We start from the raw sequence: 19,552 nt of genomic DNA on the forward strand, positions 1-19,552 counted from the left end.
GTCAGTACACAATTTCACAGAGAGACCTAAGGTGGTCCTCTGTAGACCAGTTGGTAGAACATGGTGCTGTGTGGTTCAATTGGTAGAGCATGGTGCTGTGAGTGGTGCGGGTTCAGTTGGTAGAGCATGGTGCTGTGTGGTTCAGTTGGTAGAGTATGGTGCTGTGTGGTTCAGTTGGTAGAACATGGTGCTGTGTGGTTCAGTTGGTAGAGCATGGTGCTGTGTGGTTCAGTTGGTAGAGCATGGTGCTGTGTGGTTCAGTTAGTAAAGCATGGTGCTGTGTGGTTCAGTTGGTAGAGCATGGTGCTGTGTGGTTCAGTTGGTAGAGCATGGTGCTGTGTGGTTCAGTTGGTAGAGTACGGTGCTGTGTGGTTCAGTTGGTAGAGCACGGTGCTGTGTGGTTCAGTTGGTAGAGCATGGTGCTGTGTTGTTCAGTTGGTAGAGCACGGTGCTTTGTAGTTCAGTTGGTAGAGCACGGTGCTGTGTGGTTCAGTTGGTAGAGCACGGTGCTGTGTGGTTCAGTTGGTAGAGCACGGTGCTGTGTAGTTCAGTTGGTAGAGCATGGTGCCATGTAGTTCAGTTGGTAGAGCACGGTGCTGTGTGGTTCAGTTGGTAGAGCACGGTGCTGTGTGGTTCAGTTGGTAGAGCATGGTGCCATGTAGTTCAGTTGGTAGAGCACGGTGCTGTGTGGTTCAGTTGGTAGAGCACGGTGCTGTGTGGTTCAGTTGGTAGAGCATGGTGCTGTGTGGTTCAGTTGGTAGAGCATGGTGCTGTGTGGTTCAGTTGGTAGAGCATGGTGCCATGTGGTTCAGTTGGTAGAGTGTGTCACTTTGCATCCTGATGTCTTCAGGTTTACATAATGTCACTTCTATCCATCTCCAACCAGCTGTCTTCAATACTGTCAATGCTGTTCAGAGAAATACTGGATCTTATGCTTAGTTCTGCTGCTTGACCTAGTCTCTGTAGACAGATGTGTTGCCTCCGTCAATGTACCAGTGTTACAGTTTACAGTGCTGTTGCCCTAGGTCTGGAATTACTGAGACAATTCTTGAAAGGTTTCCCCCTGCATTCCTCTCTGTCTAGAAAGGTGAAAGAGTCATAGAGACTGTTTCCTTCTTCCTGGTGTTAAGTCAGACAGCAGCCCTACCTGAACTGTCAACTGAGTCTCTTGAGATTTCAGAGATGATCCTAGTACCTGTCTTGTAGCCTGGGTGCCAGTCTGTTTCTACTCTCTTATGAAATTGTCATGCTTGACAATGACAATGGAGTAGGCAAAAGCCTAAACAGACCTGGGACCAGGCTACCTGTCTTACTGCTCTCTCCAGAAACAGTTCTGGCTATGCAGCACACACAGATCTGGGACCAGGCTACCTGTCTTACTGCTCTCTCCAGAAACAGTTCTGGCTATGCAGCACACACAGATCTGGGACCAGGCTACCTGTCTTACTGCTCTCTCCAGAAACAGTTCTGGCTACGCAGCACACACAGATCTGGGACCAGGCTACCTGTCTACCTGTAGGCCAACATGATGCTCTCCAATAGCCACTATAGACTATTGGCTACCGTCTAAAACTGTAAGCGTACAGCCTATTGGCTACTGTCTAAAACTGTAAGCGTACAGCCTATTGGCTACTGTCTAAAACTGTAAGGGTACAGCCTATTGGCTACCGTCTAAAACTGTAAGGGTACAACCTATTGGCTACCTTCTAAAACTGTAAGGGTACAGCCTATTGGCTACTGTCTAAAACTGTAAGGGTACAGCCTATTGGCTACCGTCTAAAACTGTAAGGGTACAGCCTATTGGCTACCATCTAAAACTGTAAGGGTACAGCCTATTGGCTACCATCTAAAACTGTAAGGGTACAGCCTATTGGCTACCGTCTAAAACTGTAAGGGTACAGCCTTAGCGTTCACTGTAAACGCGCACTGGAAGTTGCACAAAATTCTCACAAGGTTCAAGTTTTCGCTCACAAGACAAACATTTTTCTCAGTGCCCCACTTCAAGACCTCTTTACAGAGGAATGTGGTTGTTTTTTATCATTGTGTTTTGTGTTTTTGTATTTTCTTGGTGTATTTCCTATGCTGCTGTGATTGGGTAATTGTTGTGTAATTGTTAAGCTGCAGGGCTCCCTTGCAAAAGAGACCTTGGTCTCAATGGGATTCCCTGCTAAAATAAAGGTTCAATCAAAATGAATAAGCACTGGATCCGATGAGAGTACTCACAGGTCCTCTCCGGTGGCTGTTCACAGTGAAGTCAGGACAGAACAGCAGGTCGGCCATGGCCAGGAGCAGAGACTCAGCCAGTGGACGAGCTCCTTCATCATCATCCATCTCATCTGTCTGTGAAGGAGGATGGAGTGGACAGGAGGATGAGTGGACAGGAGGATGGAGTGGACAGGAGGATGAGTGGACAGGAGGATGGAGTGGACAGGAGGATGGGGACAGGAGGATGGGGCACAGGAGGATGGAGTGGACAGGAGGATGGGAGGGACAGGAGGATGGAGTGGACAGGAGGATGGGAGGGACAGGAGGATGGAGTGGACAGGAGGATGGGGACAGGAGGATGGGGCACAGGAGGATGGAGTGGACAGGAGGATGGGAGGGACAGGAGGATGGAGTGGACAAGAGCATGAGTGGACAGGAGGATGGAGTGGACAGGAGGATGAGTGGACAGGAGGATGGGGACAGGAGGATGGGGCACAGGAGGATGGAGTGGACAGGAGGATGGGAGGGACAGGAGGATGGAGTGGACAGGAGGATGGGGACAGGAGGATGGAGTGGACAAGAGGATGGAATAGACAGGAGGATGGAGTGGACAAGAGGATGGGAGGGACAGGAGGATGGAGTGGACAGGAGGATGGAGTGGACAGGAGGATGGGAGGGACAGGAGGATGGGAGGGAGAGGATGGAATAGACAGGAGGATGGAGGGGACAGGAGGATGGAGTGGACAGGAGGATGGAGTGGACAGGAGGATGGGAGGACAGGAGGATGGAGTGGACAGGAGGATGGGAGGACAGGAGGATGGAGGGGACAGGAGGATGGGGGACAGGAGGATGGGAGGACAGAGGGGACAGGAGGATAGGGTGGACAGGAGGATGAGAGGGTGGGGGGCAGGAGGATGTGGCACAGGAGGATGGAGTGGACAGGAGGATGGAGGGGACAGGAGGATGGGAGGGACAGGAGGATGGGAGGGCAGGAGGATGGGAGGACAGGAGGATGGAGGGGACAGGAGGATGGGGACAGGAGGATGAGAGGGTGGGGGGCAGGAGGATGGGAGGGACAAGAGGATGGGAGGGACAGGAGGATGGAGTGGACAGGAGGATGGGGACAGGAGGATGGGGACAGGAGGATGGGGCACAGGAGGATGGAGTGGACAGGAGGATGGGAGGGACAGGAGGATGGAGTGGACAGGAGGATGGGGACAGGAGGATGGAGTGGACAAGAGGATGGAATAGACAGGAGGATGGAGTGGACAAGAGGATGGGAGGGACAGGAGGATGGAGTGGACAGGAGGATGGAGTGGACAGGAGGATGGGAGGGACAGGAGGATGGGAGGGAGAGGATGGAATAGACAGGAGGATGGAGGGGACAGGAGGATGGAGTGGACAGGAGGATGGAGTGGACAGGAGGATGGGAGGACAGGAGGATGGAGTGGACAGGAGGATGGGAGGACAGGAGGATGGAGGGGACAGGAGGATGGGGGACAGGAGGATGGGAGGACAGAGGGGACAGGAGGATAGGGTGGACAGGAGGATGAGAGGGTGGGGGGCAGGAGGATGTGGCACAGGAGGATGGAGTGGACAGGAGGATGGAGGGGACAGGAGGATGGGAGGGACAGGAGGATGGGAGGACAGGAGGATGGGAGGACAGGAGGATGGAGGGGACAGGAGGATGGGGACAGGAGGATGAGAGGGTGGGGGGCAGGAGGATGGGAGGGACAAGAGGATGGGAGGGACAGGAGGATGGAGTGGACAGGAGGATGGGGACAGGAGGATGAGAGGGTGGGGGGCAGGAGGATGGGAGGGACAAGAGGATGGGAGGGACAGGAGGATGGAGTGGACAGGAGGATGGGAGGGACAGGAGGATGGAGTGGACAGGAGGATGGGAGGGACAGGAGGATGGGGCACAAGAGGATGGAGTGGACAGGAGGATGGGAGGGACAGGAGGATGGAGGGGACAGGAGGATGGGGACAAGAGGATGGGAGGACAGGAGGATGGAGGGGACAGGAGGATGGGGACAGGAGGATGGGAGGACAGGAGGATGGGAGGACAGGAGGATGGAGGGGACAGGAGGATGGGGACAAGAGGATGGGAGGACAGGAGGATGGAGGGGACAGGAGGATGAGAGGGTGGGGGGCAGGAGGATGGGAGGACAGGAGGATGGAGGGGACAGGAGGATGAGAGGGTGGGGGCAGGAGTATAGGGTGGACAGGAGGATGAGAGGGTGGGGGGCAGGAGGATAGGGTGGACAGGAGGATGAGAGGGTGGGGGGCAGGAGGATAGGGTGGACAGGAGGATGAGAGGGTGGGGGGCAGGAGGATGGGGGGACAACATTAAACCCCTCTACACTTTGTTACCCTCTATAGCAAACAGAAACATTTTTGGTAACAGCACTGACAACAACTTTCATTTTCATGTTATTTTCATTCTGATGAAAAGTATACCCAGAAACTTTGGAATTCATTGTGTGTCAAAGCATCCTGACATTTCTGAATGTCTAATGAGGAACTAGAGTTCTACTGAACTTTTAGGATGCTAGTTCCTCTTATCTTCCCATGTAGGACGAAACAAATATTGTAATCAGGAGAGGTAGAATATGCACCTGGGAGATTTTCTCTCATCATCATGATGTATTACTGTGTTGTGTTCATTAGGCAGCTGATTGAAGAACTGCCAGGGACTACCTAGACTTGTCCAATAAAAAAACGTTGTGTGCCCAAATGAACACAACCATGGTGTACTATGGGTGAAACATACCATCTACTGGAATGAGGAAACTAATTAGTCAGATGAATGAAGTATTACATTTTCTTGTGATCAACAGAAGCCAATTTCCTCCCACATATCCACCAGTCTCACTTGGCTGCAGTGCAGGGACTACAGACATCTAAGGCTCATTCATGTTGAGATGACAAATTAACAGGACTGGTATTTTTACTAACATCTTCCATGAAGCGTTTGTAAAATGGAACAGTGGGTAGAGTCTGTCTAGCCTGGTCCCAGATCTGAGACCAGGCTAGTATCTGTCGAATATGGGACAAAACACTGGCGCTTGCAACAGCTATGTGGGAGTTAGCTGCAATAAGAGGTTAGCCTACACTGATCTGCAGCCATAGGGATTATCATTTGAAATCTGACTACGGGCAACATTTTCATAGTGCAAAAGCATTGCGCACATTAAATCACGCCGCCCGATTATAATAAGGGTTTACGGTCATTTGAGCCAGTTTACTACAGCAGGAACATAATCCTGCAGCAACAGGAAATGTGAATTATTATGTGGATTATAATTAATGGACATGTTTGTAAGGGTTGATATATTTTTCATAAGGGAAAATCAAGTCTGAAATTTGCAAAGTAGAAATTATACATTTCAGAAGCCTTTTTAAACCATAAATACACTACAAATTAAACATTTCCTGCAATGCAAAAACGTTATTCTGCAACAGGGTGATCAAATTAAGATCTTACATCTGTGCTGTAAGTGTATCTCAAACCCTAGCCAACTCTGCATACAGTATACTCCTCTTTTTTACTCCCACACACCCACCGCCCACTCCCCACAGCTCTTCCAGTGCCAGGCATAGTGGATCAGAACAACCACCCACTCACCCCAGCTCTTCCAGCACCAGGCACAGTGGACCAGAAGAAGCCCCTACACTTACCACAGTTCTTCCAGCACCATGCACAGTGGACCAGAAGAAGCCCCTCTACTCACCACAGTTCTTCCAGCACCAGGCACAGTGGACCAGAAGAAGCCCCTACACTTACCACAGCTCTTCCAGCACCAGGCACAGTGGACCAGAAGAAGCCCCTACACTTACCACAGTTCTTCCAGCACCAGGCACAGTGGACCAGAAGAAGCCCCTCTACTCACCACAGTTCTTCCAGCACCAGGCACAGTGGACCAGAAGAAGCCACTCACCCCAGTTCTTCCAGCACCAGGCACAGTGGACCAGAAGTCCCTCTACTCACCCCAGTTCTTCCAGCACCAGGCACAGTGGACCAGAAGAAGCCCCTCCACTCACCCCAGTTCTTCCAGCACCAGGCACAGTGGACCAGAAGAAGCCACTCACCCCAGTTCTTCCAGCACCAGGCACAGTGGACCAGAAGAAGCCACTCACCCCAGTTCTTCCAGCACCAGGCACAGTGGACCAGAAGAAGCCCCTCCAGTCTTGGTCCTCAAAGATGTAGGGCAGGATGCGGGTCAGCATACGACTACAGTTCAGAACGATCTGTTTCTCCTTCTCCAAGGGGCATCCTGACTCTGCTGCCTGCACCAGCTTCTCTACGGCCTGGGGGAGAGATGGCCTTGGTGTTATAAATACGGCCTGGGGGAGAGATGGCCTTGGTGTTATAAATACGGCCTGGGGGAGAGATGGCCTGGGGGAGAGATGGCCTGGGGGAGAGATATGGCTTGGTGTCATAAATACAGCCTGGGGGAGAGATGGCCTTGGTGTTATAAATACGGCCTGGGGGAGAGATGGCCTTGGTGTTATAAATACAGCCTGGGGGAGAGATGGCCTTGGTGTTATAAATACGGCCTGGGGAGAGATGGCCTTGGTGTTATAAATACGGCCTGGGGGAGAGATGGCCTTGGTGTTATAAATACGGCCTGGGGGAGAGATGGCCTTGGTGTTATAAATACGGCCTGGGGGAGAGATGGCCTTGGTGTTATAAATACGGCCTGGGGGAGAGATGGCCTTGGTGTTATAAATACGGCCTGAGGGAGAGATGGCCTGGGGGAGAGATGGCCTGGGGGAGAGATATGGCTTGGGCATTATAAATATTGGCAATGACTCACACAGACATGTACACATGCACGTAAACACAGTCACTCATGATCAGATACAGTACACAGAGAAATGACATTAATCACATCAGCAATGTTTAGTACATTACATTGAGTCATACTAATATTAAATTAATCACATGCACAAATATTTTTTTTAATGAATCAACACTTCTTTCGTTACAGCAAATAACCCTTCCAACACTATCCACTCCAGCAGGTTGAAGTCTATGTCTGGCTCATGTTATTCAGGACGCAAAATAGCAGCACATTTTGCCAAGGAAAACAAGTGATTGTTATTGGACTAGTTCTGGTAGTACCTCTCTGTTCCACTCTGTTTTCTTTCATGCTGTGCCTACAGAACACTGCCACGAAGTTACAGAACACAGCCATGATGTTACAGTACACTGCCATGAAGTTACAGAACACAGCCATGATGTTACAGTACACTGCCATGAAGTTACAGAACACAGCCATGATGTTACAGTACACTGCCATGAAGTTACAGAACACAGCCATGATGTTACAGTACACTGCCATGAAGTTACAGAACACAGCCATGATGTTACAGTACACTGCCATGAAGTTACAGAACACAGCCATGATGTTACAGTACACTGCCATGAAGTTACAGAACACAGCCATGATGTTACAGTACACTGCCATGAAGTTACAGAACACAGCCATGATGTTACAGTACACTGCCATGAAGTTACAGAACACAGCCATGATGTTACAGTACACTGCCATGAAGTTACAGAACACAGCCATGATGTTACAGTACACTGCCATGAAGTTACAGAACACAGCCATGATGTTACAGTACACTGCCATGAAGTTACAGAACACAGCCATGATGTTACAGAACACTGCCATGAAGTTACAGAACACAGCCATGATGTTACAGTACACTGCCATGAAGTTACAGAACACAGCCATGATGTTACAGTACACTGCCATGAAGTTACAGAACACAGCCATGATGTTACAGTACACTGCCATGAAGTTACAGAACACAGCCATGATGTTACAGTACACTGCCATGAAGTTACAGAACACAGCCATGATGTTACAGAACACTGCCATGAAGTTACAGAACACAGCCATGATGTTACAGTACACTGCCATGAAGTTACAGAACACAGCCATGATGTTACAGAACACTGCCATGAAGTTACAGAACACAGCCATGATGTTACAGTACACTGCCATGAAGTTACAGAACACAGCCATGATGTTACAGTACACTGCCATGAAGTTACAGAACACAGCCATGATGTTACAGTACACTGCCATGAAGTTACAGAACACAGCCATGATGTTACAGTACACTGCCATGAAGTTACAGAACACAGCCATGATGTTACAGTACACTGCCATGAAGTTACAGAACACAGCCATGATGTTACAGTACACTGCCATGAAGTTACAGAACACAGCCATGATGTTACAGTACACTGCCATGAAGTTACAGAACACAGCCATGATGTTACAGTACACTGCCATGAAGTTACAGAACACAGCCATGATGTTACAGAACACTGCCATGAAGTTACAGAACACAGCCATGATGTTACAGTACACTGCCATGAAGTTACAGAACACAGCCATGATGTTACAGTACACTGCCATGAAGTTACAGAACACCGCATTCCAGCCGGTGTCTATTCCACAAGTTGCCACCGGCTAAATCTATGACGTTAAAATGCCTATTTACTCTGTTCCATCTGACTGTGCAATCCACTGTCTCATCAGCCCAGCCAAGCAATTTATCAACTTGATCTCCACTATAAAAAGCATCTAGACGTTATCTCACATTTCTTTTAGAGTAACATTTAGTTTTCAAAGCGGAGATTTGTATAAACCTTGTTGTCTGTTTCTCCGACATTTGCAACATTGTTTCAATATTCAAATTCAATCTCCAGCTGTCCAATAGTAATTAATGTGTAGGGAGTCGGGATGAGACAGAGAGGCAGGCAGCTTTTCTAAGCCAGTCGAAATCATGAATCAGCATCATTTTTATGGATATATACAAATAACTATCATTAGAAAACAGGTCAAACGAAATGAAGTGCAGCTAGTTTGCAGTCTTTCCAGCTTCAGTTTGAAGTGATTGTGTTAGCTGTGTTGTTGGCTAGCTCCTCTGAACAACAGTGTCCTGACCAGAGAGCACATTTTCCATGCCAGGCGAAACCGCACATCATTGGCTCATTGTTATGGATGTATCCAAATAAATGTCTCTAGAAAACAGCTTAAACACACGCAAATGCAGGTACTTTGCTGTTATTCTGGCTGCACTGCTTGATGTGACTATAAGTTAGCCGTAGTTGGCAAGCTAGCGAGCAAGCGATAAGAACGTTGCCAGCCAGTATGACAATGGAACATTTAGAACAAACTCATCTGTGGCATTGTGCTGTGTGACAAAACTGCACATTTTAGAATGGCCTTTTATTGTCCCCAGCACAAGGTGCACCTGTATAATGATCATGCTGTTTAATCAGCTTCTTGATATGCCACTCCTGTCAGGTGGATGGATCATCTTGCTCACTAACAGGGATGTAAACACATTTGTGCTCATAATTTGAGAGAAATAATCTTTTTGTGCGTATGGAACATTTCTGGGATCTTTTATTTCAGCTAATGAAACATGGGACCAACACTTTACATGTTACGTTTATATGTATGTTCAGTGTAGTTTGTTAACATCATCTCTCTTAAGTCACACACAGTAATTCAAGAAGATCTAAATGTATATTCCCATGAAGCTGATTGAGATCAAATGATTGGCACGCAGATACAATTTGGATGTTACACCTGTAAAACGTGAATAATTCACGAGTGACAGTGATTATGGCCTATTTTGAAAGAAAGCCTCCCCAGCACCAACAGTCTGTTCTGTTCCATTAGAGCCCCCCAGCATCAACAGTCTATCCTGTTCCATTAGAGAGCCCCCCAGCATCAACAGTCTGTCCTGTTCCATTAGAGCCCCCCAGCATCAACAGTCTGTCCTCTTCCATTAGAGCCCCCCAGCACCAACAATCTATCCTGTTCCATTAGAGAGCCCCCCAGCACCAACAGTCTGTCCTGTTCCATTAGAGCCCCCCAGCATCAACAGTCAGTCCTGTTCCATTAGAGAGCCCCCCAGCATCAACAGTCAATCCTGTTCCATTAGAGCCCCCCAGCATCAAACGTCTGTCCTGTTCCATTAGAGCCCCCCAGCATCAACAGTCTGTCCTGTTCCATTAGAGCCCCCAGCATCAACAGTCTGTCCTGTTCCATTAGAGCCCCCCAGCATCAAACGTCTGTCCTGTTCCATTAGAGCCCCCCAGCATCAACAGTCTGTCCTGTTCCATTAGAGCCCCCCAGCATCAACAGTCTGTCCTGTTCCATTAGAGCCCCCCAGCATCAACAGTCTGTCCTGTTCCATTAGAGCCCCCCAGCATCAACAGTCTGTCCTGTTCCATTAGAGCCCCCCAGCATCAACAGTCTGTCCTGTTCCATTAGAGCCCCCAGCATCAACAGTCTAGCCTGTTCCATTAGAGAGCCCCCCAGTCCCAACAGTCTGTCATGTTCCATTAGAGAGCCACCCAGTCCCAACAGTCTGTCATGTTCCATTAGAGCCCCCCAGCATCAACAGTCTATCCTGTTCCATTAGAGCCCCCCAGCATCAACAGTCTGTCCTGTTCCATTAGAGCCCCCCCAGCATCAACAGTCTGTCCTGTTCCATTAGAGAGCCCCCCAGTCTCAACAGTCTGTCCTGTTCCATTAGAGCCCCCCAGCATCAACAGTCTGTCCTGTTCCATTAGAGCCCCCCAGCATCAACAGTCTGTCCTGTTCCATTAGAGCCCCCCAGCATCAACAGTCTGTCCTGTTCCATTAGAGCCCCCCAGCATCAACAGTCTGTCCTGTTCCATTAGAGCCCCCCAGCATCAACAGTATATCCTGTTCCATTAGAGCCCCCCAGCACCAACAGTCTATCCTGTTCCATTAGAGCCCCCCAGCATCAACAGTCTGTCCTCTTCCATTAGAGAGCCCCCCAGCATCAACAGTCTGTCCTGTTCCATTAGAGCCCCCCAGCATCAACAGTCTGTCCTGTTCCATTAGAGAGCCCCCCAGCATCAACAGTCTGTCCTGTTCCATTAGAGCCCCCCAGCATCAACAGTCTGTCCTGTTCCATTAGAGCCCCCCAGTCCCAACAGTCTGTCATGTTCCATTAGAGAGCCCCCCAGTCCCAACAGTCTGTCATGTTCCATTAGAGCCCCCCAGCATCAACAGTCTATCCTGTTCCATTAGAGCCCCCCAGCATCAACAGTCTGTCCTGTTCCATTAGAGCCCCCCCAGCATCAACAGTCTGTCCTGTTCCATTAGAGAGCCCCCCAGCACCAACAGTCTGTCCTGTTCCATTAGAGAGCCCCCCAGCACCAACAGTCTGTCCTGTTACATTAGAGAGCCCCCCCCAGCACCAACAGTCTGTCCTGTTACATTAGAGAGCCCCCCAGCACCAACAGTCTGTCCTGCTCCATTAGAGCCCCCCAGTCCCAACAGTCTGTAATGTTCCATTAGAGAGCCCCCCAGTCCCAACAGTCTGTCCTGTTCCATTAGAGAGCCCCCCAGCATCAACAGTCTGTCCTGTTCCATTAGAGAGTCCCCAGCATCAACAGTCTGTCATGTTCTATTAGAGCCCCCCAGCATCAACAGTCTGTCCTGTTCCATTAGAGCCCCCCAGCATCAACAGTCTGTCATATTCTATTAGAGCCCCCCAGTCTCAACAGTCTGTCCTGTTCCATTAGTGCCCCCCAGCATCAACAGTCTGTCCTGTTCCATTAGAGAGCCCCCCAGTCCCAACAGTCTGTCATGTTCCATTAGAGCCCCCCAGTCTCAACAGTCTGTCCTGTTCCATTAGAGCCCCCCAGTCTCAACAGTCTGTCCTGTTCCATTAGAGAGCCCCCCAGCATCAACAGACTGTCCTGTTCCATTAGAGCCCCCCAGCACCAACAGTCTGTCCTGTTCCATTAGAGCCCCCCAGCATCAACAGTATGTCCTGTTCCATTAGAGAGCCCCCCAGTCTCAACAGTCTGTCATGTTCCATTAGAGAGCCCCCCAGTCTCAACAGTCTGTCCTGTTCCATTAGAGAGTCCCCCAGTCTCAACAGTCTGTCCTGTTCCATTAGAGCCCCCCAGCATCAACAGACTGTCCTGTTCCATTAGAGCCCCCCAGCATCAACAGTATGTCCTGTTCCATTAGAGAGCCCCCCAGTCTCAACAGTCTGTCCTGTTCCATTAGAGAGTCCCCCAGTCTCAACAGTCTGTCCTGTTCCATTAGAGAGTCCCCATCCCCAACAGTAGGTCTGTTTTGTTTCTGATAGGTGGTTTATAAAGGAAGCAGCGAGTCGGAGACGGGAAGGGAGGACTCCTTGCTTCTTTCCTGCATCCAAGAGCAGCGGGACTGACTCACTGACAGACGCCTCTGCCAGTCAGCCAGCTACTCAATAAAAGCTGCAAAGTATCATAACAATATCTCTGTGGAATGCACTTGATGTTAGTACAGCTTGCATCCAGTACCTAAAATAAATGTGTTTAGTCTTAGTATCTGAACAGTTTTTGTAGGTTTCCCAGACAGATTAAGCCTAGTCCAGTTCTAAAAAACATTCTCAGTGGAGAATCTCTATTGAAAGAGCTTTTTAGTCCATGAGTATAGGCTTAATCTGTGTCTGAGAAACCTTTCTGGTTCATCTGCTGCAGCCCAGTGCTGTTCCACTTCCATAACATCCTCATCATCATCATCCTTCTACCTTATAGCAGAGGGTTGCCAGATTGGAGGGGGACTCCTCCCGAACAGCTCGGATCTCCGCGGCTGGCACCAGGGCAAAAACATCCTGCACAGTGGTGGCAGTGTCAGCCCAGAACTGGTCCCAGAAGGCATCGTCTGTGGCCTCCACTGGCTGTGGAAAATGCATGTATCTGCTTTTAGACTACATTTCCCACCACCCATTGGGCTCATCTAGGCTTGCTCCAATCGGACTAATGATAACCTATTACATTGGGTGTAAAAACAGCATGTATAACAGTGTCATAGAAAGCAATAGGGTAATGTAATGTAATGAATATCAAATCACACAACAAATGCATTCAGTATCAATAAATATATCAATAAGGATACTATGACATAAAGAGGGCTAGAATAATAGAAATAAACATATCATGAGAATAATGTCACCTCATTCTAATAAGTAGGTTTCATGTCAACACAAGTTAGCAGATGGGGCAACATAACAGCCTATCTCTTCCTATTTGCTGTTAGTCTATACAACATCAGGAAATATGAGCTGCTCTAATCTCTAATCACATAATAGTGCACCTGCCACATCAGTGGGCGGTGGGAGAAAGGACGCCTACGTCATTTGACCATCGAATAAGATATGTGTTATCGGTGATCTATAAGAATCCAAATAAAAAATGTAACATCTTAAACAACAAGTACTCTACTTGGCTGAAAACTGTGCTGCCTGTTTCTCATGTCACCGATGATAAGGCCTGCAGAAGGGAGTTATGATCATGCAGACAGTGAATAGACAGTCTATTAAACAGCGAAAAGGGGGTGTTTGGATATGCTATAGGTTTATGAGCCCACTTTTCATATAACGCAGAAACCTAATAAAAAATAGAAACACCCCAGAATAACAATAGGACAGAATAAGGCATATGAGAGATTTAAAACAGTAGCGTGTCACTGCTATCATTGCGGGGGATTTGATTATAACCTAACAAAACGCATGATCAAATACGCCAAGCATTTCATGACGTGCGGGAGAATATTTTTTTTTAACAAATATCTCAATATAGACCTATGCATTGAAAATCGACGGTCTATATGCAGCCCCTATCTTTTGTTTTCCAATAGAGCCTTTATCCTTCCTAGTGATATACAACCAGCTATTGCGCTCTTTCTGTGATCGCTATTTATACTCAAATATTTTCCTATTTCTCAGCGTTGGCCTATAATAAATATTTCAAAGGTACCCAACCTGTGTTTTGGTTGTGAGCTGTATCACTGCTTTCCTGAAGTTCAGTTTAGAATCGGTGTTACCCATTTTGATATTCCTTTATATACTACAGCGTTGTTGATGCCGTGAATCCCTACTAATCTTGTTCACCTCTATCCTCCGCTTGAGTCACTCGCGGAGGCGTTTTTACGTCACTGGTTGGCTAGCCTTTTACACTGGGCTCGAAACTTCCGGGTTTTTCAAGAGTACAATAATCACTATGCCTATCATAAGGTAAAATGTAATACATATTATACAGGGAACCCTTGCACCTGGTATAATATCATAATATTGTAGGGTTATCTCTTTAAAAATATATTAATGGAATGCAATTTACAATACAACAATGCGGGGTTTTATTCTATACAATATCTTTGATTGAAATCACTGTTACAATATTGATATAATTGGTTACAATATACATGATTGTAACAATAAGATATAGTAACATTGTATCAACCATTGTATCAGTGTCTGTACTGGTTGTGGTCCGAACCGGACCGGACCGGTAACAGCGACACCATGTGGTAGCTCTAGCCAACGTTCTGTCTTTACTGCGCAGACGCGGTGTCATGTAAACAGCGGAGGCTAGTGAGGTAGCTAGCTAGCTACATAGATGTTGGAGCGTGGATACCGGCGATATTGTTGAAATGTAGCTTTCAATCAATGTATTTGTCTTTCTTTACCACAAATCGCATTGTCTAGCAGGAGAATCTGACCTGTGAGACACTTATCTACACCGAGGATACCTCCTTTTGTTGTTTTGATCAGTGAATCGAGAAGGCTAACGTTACTGTAGCTATCAAGTTAACGTTAGACAGCATAGTTTGGGTCCTTGCAACGTTGAGCTTCAAAGCTCGAATGTAAGGGCGGGTTTCTTTCTCTCACATTGTTTACATGTTAGCTAACTTTAGATAGCTATCAACCTAACGTGACCGTCTTGCTAGCTTAGTTAGTCTGTCAACTGTCGTTTTGCTAGCCATGATTTGACTTCGAAAACAGCAGGTATACCATTATGATATTGATTTGGTGCTTTGACTGTTTGCTAGTTGCTAGCTAAACAGCTTAGCTGGTAATAAAGTAGTTCAAATGTCATGTTTGGGTGAGGTCGCCAACCGTCTGTCTGTCCCTTTATGTTAGAGATATCTTCGACACGCTGGTTTCATGGCACTTAAAATACCAACATAATGTATTTTAGCTGGCTTGTAACAACTGCGAGGGACACTCGCTAGATCGCTAATGAATTAGCTTGCTGAGCCGTAAACGTAATCAAACTGTGAGTAGCCTAGGCCGGAAACAGTGACGGTGAAAAACAACTCGTCACAGCAGCCTAACCTTATATTGTCCACGACACGTAACCAGCTGCAAGGCCTGTCATTAGGACAATTACAATCAATACATGTTAACTGAAAACAGGTGAGTTCGTTGCATTATTTATCTGCATGCTACTTGCACTGTCTGGCATGTATATTGTATTTTAGATTCTAATGTGTTTGTCTTTCAACCCCTTTATAAGGAAACGCCAGCGGAGTGGTGGGGAAGAGGAGAATGGCCAGCTGGTGCCTAAGGCCAAAAGGTCGAGCAGAGGAGCTAACCCCCTCTCTCCTGAGCTGGGCCGGGACGCCTGGGACTCGGAGGTACGTACGAGCACCAATGCCAAGAGACATTACATTTTCAATATCGTGTGAATCCCCCCAAACAGTCCATTGTCAGCTAGGGGTAACGGCATCCTAGTGTCAGCCTACTCTTAGGCGTAAGTTCCCTTCCTGTACTTTCACTAACAGTGCCATTGGGCCTACCGCTGTTACACTTGAGACGTGTTGCTAAAATGGTTAACCTACTGTGTGTGTCGTTGTCAACAGGTCGACATGCACTGAATGAGGAAACCATAGTCAGTCAGTAGTGTTTTTGCTAATGCTTGAATGCCACTATCTCCTCATCTCCTCATCCAGTTGTCCAACAGTCAGAGCAGAGGGATCAGCAGTCCGGACCATGCGGTGGGGAGCAGCAGCAGTAGCCAGTGTGCTGTGGACAGCCTCAGTGGGGCCCAACCCTACGCCCCTGGCCCATGTAGTCCCCTCAGCTCGGCTCTCTCCTCAGAGCTAGCTGACCCCACTAACCTGGTCTCATACCACCAAATCAACCGCATCCTACGAGAGGCCCACTTTGAGAGTCTGCAGTGCCGAGGCCACCCCAGAGATGCATGATGATTCCCACCATTCCAGCCATGCCGCTGGGGCAGGAGAGGACCGACCACAACCTGGGCATGTCCGGAGCATTACATGGTGGATCAGTCACTCAGCTCTACTACCCCTCTACATCTCCAGTTTCCATAACATCACAGCAGCTCTATGCTGTCTGCGTATCGTTGGATGGAGACTAGCTTGTCCAGGCCTGCTGTATTATTGAAACTTGGCAATCCATTTAGAATGTAAAAAGAAACCTGTTCATATTGTTGGCAATAATAACTGTTTGATCCAATTGGGAATATCCTGACCTGTGACTCTCTTTTTGTTGTTCCGGACCAGTCTGGGTTACATTCTGCATAGGACCAGTCTGGGTTACATGCTGCATAGGACCAGTCTGGGTTACATGCTGCATAGGACCAGTCTGGGTTACATGCTGCATAGGACCAGTCTGGGTTACATGCTGCATAGGACCAGTCTGGGTTACATGCTGCGTAGGACCAGTCTGGGTTACATGCTGCGTAGGACCAGTCTGGGTTACATGCTGCGTAGGACCAGTCTGGGTTACATGCTGCGTAGGACCAGTCTGGGTTACATGCTGCGTAGGACCAGTCTGGGTTACATGCTGCATAGGACCAGTCTGGGTTACATGCTGCATAGGACCAGTCTGGTGGGTTACATGCTGCATAGGACCAGTCTGGTGGGTTACATGCTGCATAGGACCAGTCTGGTGGGTTACACGCTGCATAGGACCAGTCTGGTGGGTTACACGCTGCATAGGACCAGTCTGGTGGGTTACACGCTGCATAGGACCAGTCTGGTGGGTTACACGCTGCATAGGACCAGTCTGGTGGGTTACACGCTGCATAGGACCAGTCTGGTGGGTTACACGCTGCATAGGACCAGTCTGGTGGGTTTCACGCTGCATAGGACCAGTCTGGTGGGTTTCACGCTGCATAGGACCAGTCTGGTGGGTTTCACGCTGCATAGGACCAGTCTGGTGGGTTTCACGCTGCATAGGACCAGTCTGGTGGGTTTCACGCTGCATAGGACCAGTCTGGTGGGTTTCACGCTGCATAGGACCAGTCTGGTGGGTTTCACGCTGCATAGGACCAGTCTGGTGGGTTACACGCTGCATAGGACCAGTCTGGTGGGTTACACGCTGCATAGGACCAGTCTGGTGGGTTACACGCTGCATAGGACCAGTCTGGGTTACATGCTGCATAGTGAGTGATTTTTTTTTTTTTTTTTTTTAATGTTTTTTTTAACCATATATCCATTTAAATCCATGTTTTTAGTTGTCCGAAGTGGTTTTATGGATGTTTGAGAGTGAAATTGGAGGGGCTGCAGGAACTTCGTGTCTGTACAGGGTTACTGGGGTTTAGGGTCTGTGTAGGGTTTACTGGGGTTAGGGTTTACTGGGGTTTAGGATTTGTGTAGGGTTTACTGGGGTTAGGGTTTACTGGGGTTTAGGGTCTGTGTAGGGTTTACTAGGGTTTAGGGTCTGTGTTGGGTTTACTGGGGTTAGGGTTTACTGGGGTTTAGGGTCTGTGTAGGGTTTACTGGGGTTTAGGGTCTGTGTAGGGTTTACTGGGGTTAGGGTTTACTGGGGTTTAGGGTCTGTGTAGGGTTTACTGGGGTTTAGGGTCTGTGTAGGGTTTACTGGGGTTAGGGTTTACTGGGGTTTAGGGTCTGTGTAGGGTTTACTGGGGTTAGGGTTTACTGGGGTTTAGGGTCTGTGTAGGGTTTACTGGGGTTTGGGTAGTCATATACTGAATGAAATCTGCACTATGTAGGCTACGGTATGCAGGTGTACTGTATGTGAATCAATAACAGAGGATTTGTTTGCTTCCACACTTTACAGGGGGCTAACAATCACATACTGTAACTATCCAGGTTTTTATTTATTAGGTACCAAATGGAAGAAAATTGACTGAAAAAGGGGAATGGCTGGACTTGTTTAAATTTGATTTCACAATGTTTTACTACAGTGTGCCCTACTGAACAGGACCAAGGGTCATAGTGCAACTTAATCAGGAAAATTTTCACCTACCCCAGTAATGAAGAAGGGACCTTGGATCTGACTGAGCATGTATAAAAATGCACTGTAACCTCTGTTTTGTGACCTGTTTTTGGAGGGGCTTTGCAAACAGCTTTACTACCCAAACACCTCTTATCAAGAAGACCTTCCCTCAGTCCAGACTTGTTAGCGGTGTGGTTGAAGCCACTGAAACTGGCCTAGCTGCAAAACAAACCCACTTGAATCCAGCTGGATGGTTGCTGTATGATCCAGTCTGAATCCAGCTGGATGGTTGCTGTATGATCCAGTCTGAATCCAGCTGGATGGTTGCTGTATGATCCAGTCTGAATCCAGCTGGATGGTTGCGGCATGATCCAATCTGAATCTAGCTGGATGGTTGCGGCGTGATCCAGTCTGAATCCAGCTGGATGGTTGCGGTGTGATCCAGTCTGAATCCAGCTGGATGGTTGCGGTAGGATCCAGTCTGAATCCAGCTGGATGGTTGCGGTAGGATCCAGTCTGAATCCAGCTGGATGGTTGCGGTAGGATCCAGTCTCTGTGAACATCCAGGTATTTAAAGCAACGACCATAAGGCTGTGTGTTTTCACAGGTCCCTTTCCCCCAAAGTTGGATTCGCTGTCCTCTTCGTGGGGGAGGAGCACCACTGTCCCTCTTTCAGTTAAGACTGGGTTTAGTGTTCTATCAGAAAATATGGTTTATTTGTATTATTTTTTGTATTAAGAATTTGTACATGACATCTTACCTGCCATTGAAGTTTTGGATTTGATTTAGTTTTTTAAATTCACCTACATTTGAAAATAAAGATGATTTGAAACAGGTTTGTTGTATCTTTGTACCATTTTTCAAGAGATGTGTCCCCTTGTCATTTGAATTTTTATATTTAACCTTTATTAAATATTGTATAAAACAATTCATTTGTATATCTATCAGCACAGTATGATAGCTATCCAGCCAGTGTTAGTGAATTATAGGATCTGTGATGTCAACTTCCTCCTCCCAATCTGAGTAATGAATGACTCCCTATGAACTGCAGCCCAGCGTTAATGAGATATGACCTGTGTTAGACTGCAGCCCAGTGTTAATGAGATATGACCTGTGTTAGGCTCTGCAGCCCAGCATTAATGAGATATGACCTGTGTTAGGCTCTGCAGCCCAGCGTTAATGAGATGTGACCTGTGTTAGGCACTGCAGCCCAGCGTTAATGAGATGTGACCTGTGTTAGGCTCTGCAGCCCAGCGTTAATGAGATATGACCTGTGTTAGGCTCTGCA

General features: G+C 47.8%; 2 protein-coding genes across 3 annotated transcripts in view; one reads left to right on the forward strand and one right to left on the reverse strand.

Moving 5' to 3' along the window:
• The window catches only part of LOC106606301 (protein HID1), a 41,229-nt gene extending 27,047 nt beyond the window's left edge, over nucleotides 1-14,182 (reverse strand). Inside the window, exons 1-4 of the mRNA XM_045719818.2 lie at nucleotides 14,038-14,182; nucleotides 12,805-12,954; nucleotides 6,346-6,516; nucleotides 2,224-2,340 (exon numbers count right to left, since the gene is read on the reverse strand). Of these exons, the coding sequence (XP_045575774.1) occupies nucleotides 2,224-2,340; nucleotides 6,346-6,516; nucleotides 12,805-12,954; nucleotides 14,038-14,103 (504 nt within the window). The 5' untranslated portion in view covers nucleotides 14,104-14,182. The remainder of the gene's footprint in view (nucleotides 1-2,223; nucleotides 2,341-6,345; nucleotides 6,517-12,804; nucleotides 12,955-14,037) is intronic.
• Nucleotides 14,183-14,617: 435 nt separating this feature from the next.
• LOC123743393 (protein VCF1) lies at nucleotides 14,618-19,099 on the forward strand. 2 transcript variants are annotated; one of them, XM_045719819.2, is made up of 3 exons: nucleotides 14,618-15,471; nucleotides 15,572-15,692; nucleotides 16,008-19,099. In XM_045719819.2, the coding sequence occupies exons 1-3, from the start codon at nucleotides 15,455-15,457 to the stop codon at nucleotides 16,260-16,262; spliced, it is 393 nt and encodes a 130-aa protein (XP_045575775.1). In that variant the 5' UTR covers nucleotides 14,618-15,454; the 3' UTR covers nucleotides 16,263-19,099. The 2 variants fall into 2 exon arrangements, with proteins under 2 accessions (XP_045575775.1, XP_045575776.1); XM_045719820.2 differs by having other exon boundaries at nucleotides 14,618-14,918.
• Nucleotides 19,100-19,552: the final 453 nt, after the last annotated feature.

Source organism: Salmo salar, chromosome 06 (genome assembly GCF_965601325.2).
Source record: "Salmo salar chromosome 06, fSalSal1, whole genome shotgun sequence".
Lineage (NCBI taxonomy): Eukaryota > Metazoa > Chordata > Actinopteri > Salmoniformes > Salmonidae > Salmo > Salmo salar.